The sequence below is a fragment of the Octopus bimaculoides genome, chromosome 18, assembly GCF_001194135.2.
Source record: "Octopus bimaculoides isolate UCB-OBI-ISO-001 chromosome 18, ASM119413v2, whole genome shotgun sequence".
In the NCBI taxonomy this organism is placed as follows: domain Eukaryota; kingdom Metazoa; phylum Mollusca; class Cephalopoda; order Octopoda; family Octopodidae; genus Octopus; species Octopus bimaculoides.
Window position 1 is genome coordinate 54,747,262 of NC_068998.1, and position 897 is coordinate 54,748,158.

General features: G+C 50.2%; 1 protein-coding gene across 1 annotated transcript in view; it reads left to right on the top strand.

Moving 5' to 3' along the window:
• Positions 1-55: 55 nt before the first annotated feature.
• LOC128249782 (uncharacterized) overlaps positions 56-897 on the top strand; it is a 6,243-nt gene continuing 5,401 nt past the window's right edge. The window contains exon 1 of the mRNA XM_052974272.1: positions 56-749. Within this exon, the coding sequence (XP_052830232.1) occupies positions 56-749 (694 nt within the window). The remainder of the gene's footprint in view (positions 750-897) is intronic.

Consider the following 897-nt stretch of genomic DNA (forward strand, 5'->3'; position numbering starts at 1 on the left):
ATAATATATGCGCTTTCCCGAGCAAGACACACCTGCAACCTCTTCGTCTGCAGACATGGCACTGCCTCAGGCCGCAATTTCTGTAAAATTGCCATCCTTCTGGTCTTTTGATCCGGCCCTGTGGTTCGCCCACGGCGAGGCTCAGTTTGCTGCGAATAGGATAACAAGCGATGCAGCGAAACTGACGCATTTAATCGGTGCCCTTTCTCCTGAAATAATGATGGAGGTCAGGGACTTGATTATGGCCCCACCAGGTTCCGTGTCTTACGACACTTTTAAGAATGAACTAATCAAAAGGACCTCCGTCTCGGAGCAACGGCGGCTGCACCAACTCTTAATTTCCGAAGAGTTGGGAGATAAAACTCCGTCGCAACTATTACGACGGATGAAACAACTGCTAGGTGATCAGACCTTGCCAGACGGGATATTTAAACAGATATTCCTGAAACGTCTGCCTGCCAACACACAAGTGATACTGGCATCTACGAAAGAATCGGCTTCTGTCGATGAACTGGCCGAGATAGCAGATCGAATCGCTGAGACAGCCAACCCCTTCTCGACAATAGCGCCAATATCTTCCACCAATCCTTTTGCTACTTCTTCGGATTTGTCGGAAATGCTGGAAGTACGTGCACTTCTGACTCAACAGGCAGCGCAGATACAGACACTCTCAGCGCAATTGCAAGAGCTGACATGTCGCAGCCGCTCACCGCACAAGAACAACCAACCCCGACACTTTCATAGAAGACGTTCGGGGAGCCCTAGCGTAAACCGGCGGTTTCCTCGGTTTTGCTATTACCACAGGAGATACGGCAAAGACGCGTTTTCCTGCAATCAACCCTGTTCTTTCCACAGACATACTCCTGCTGGCCCGGGAAACGAGCAAGCCAGGTTGTA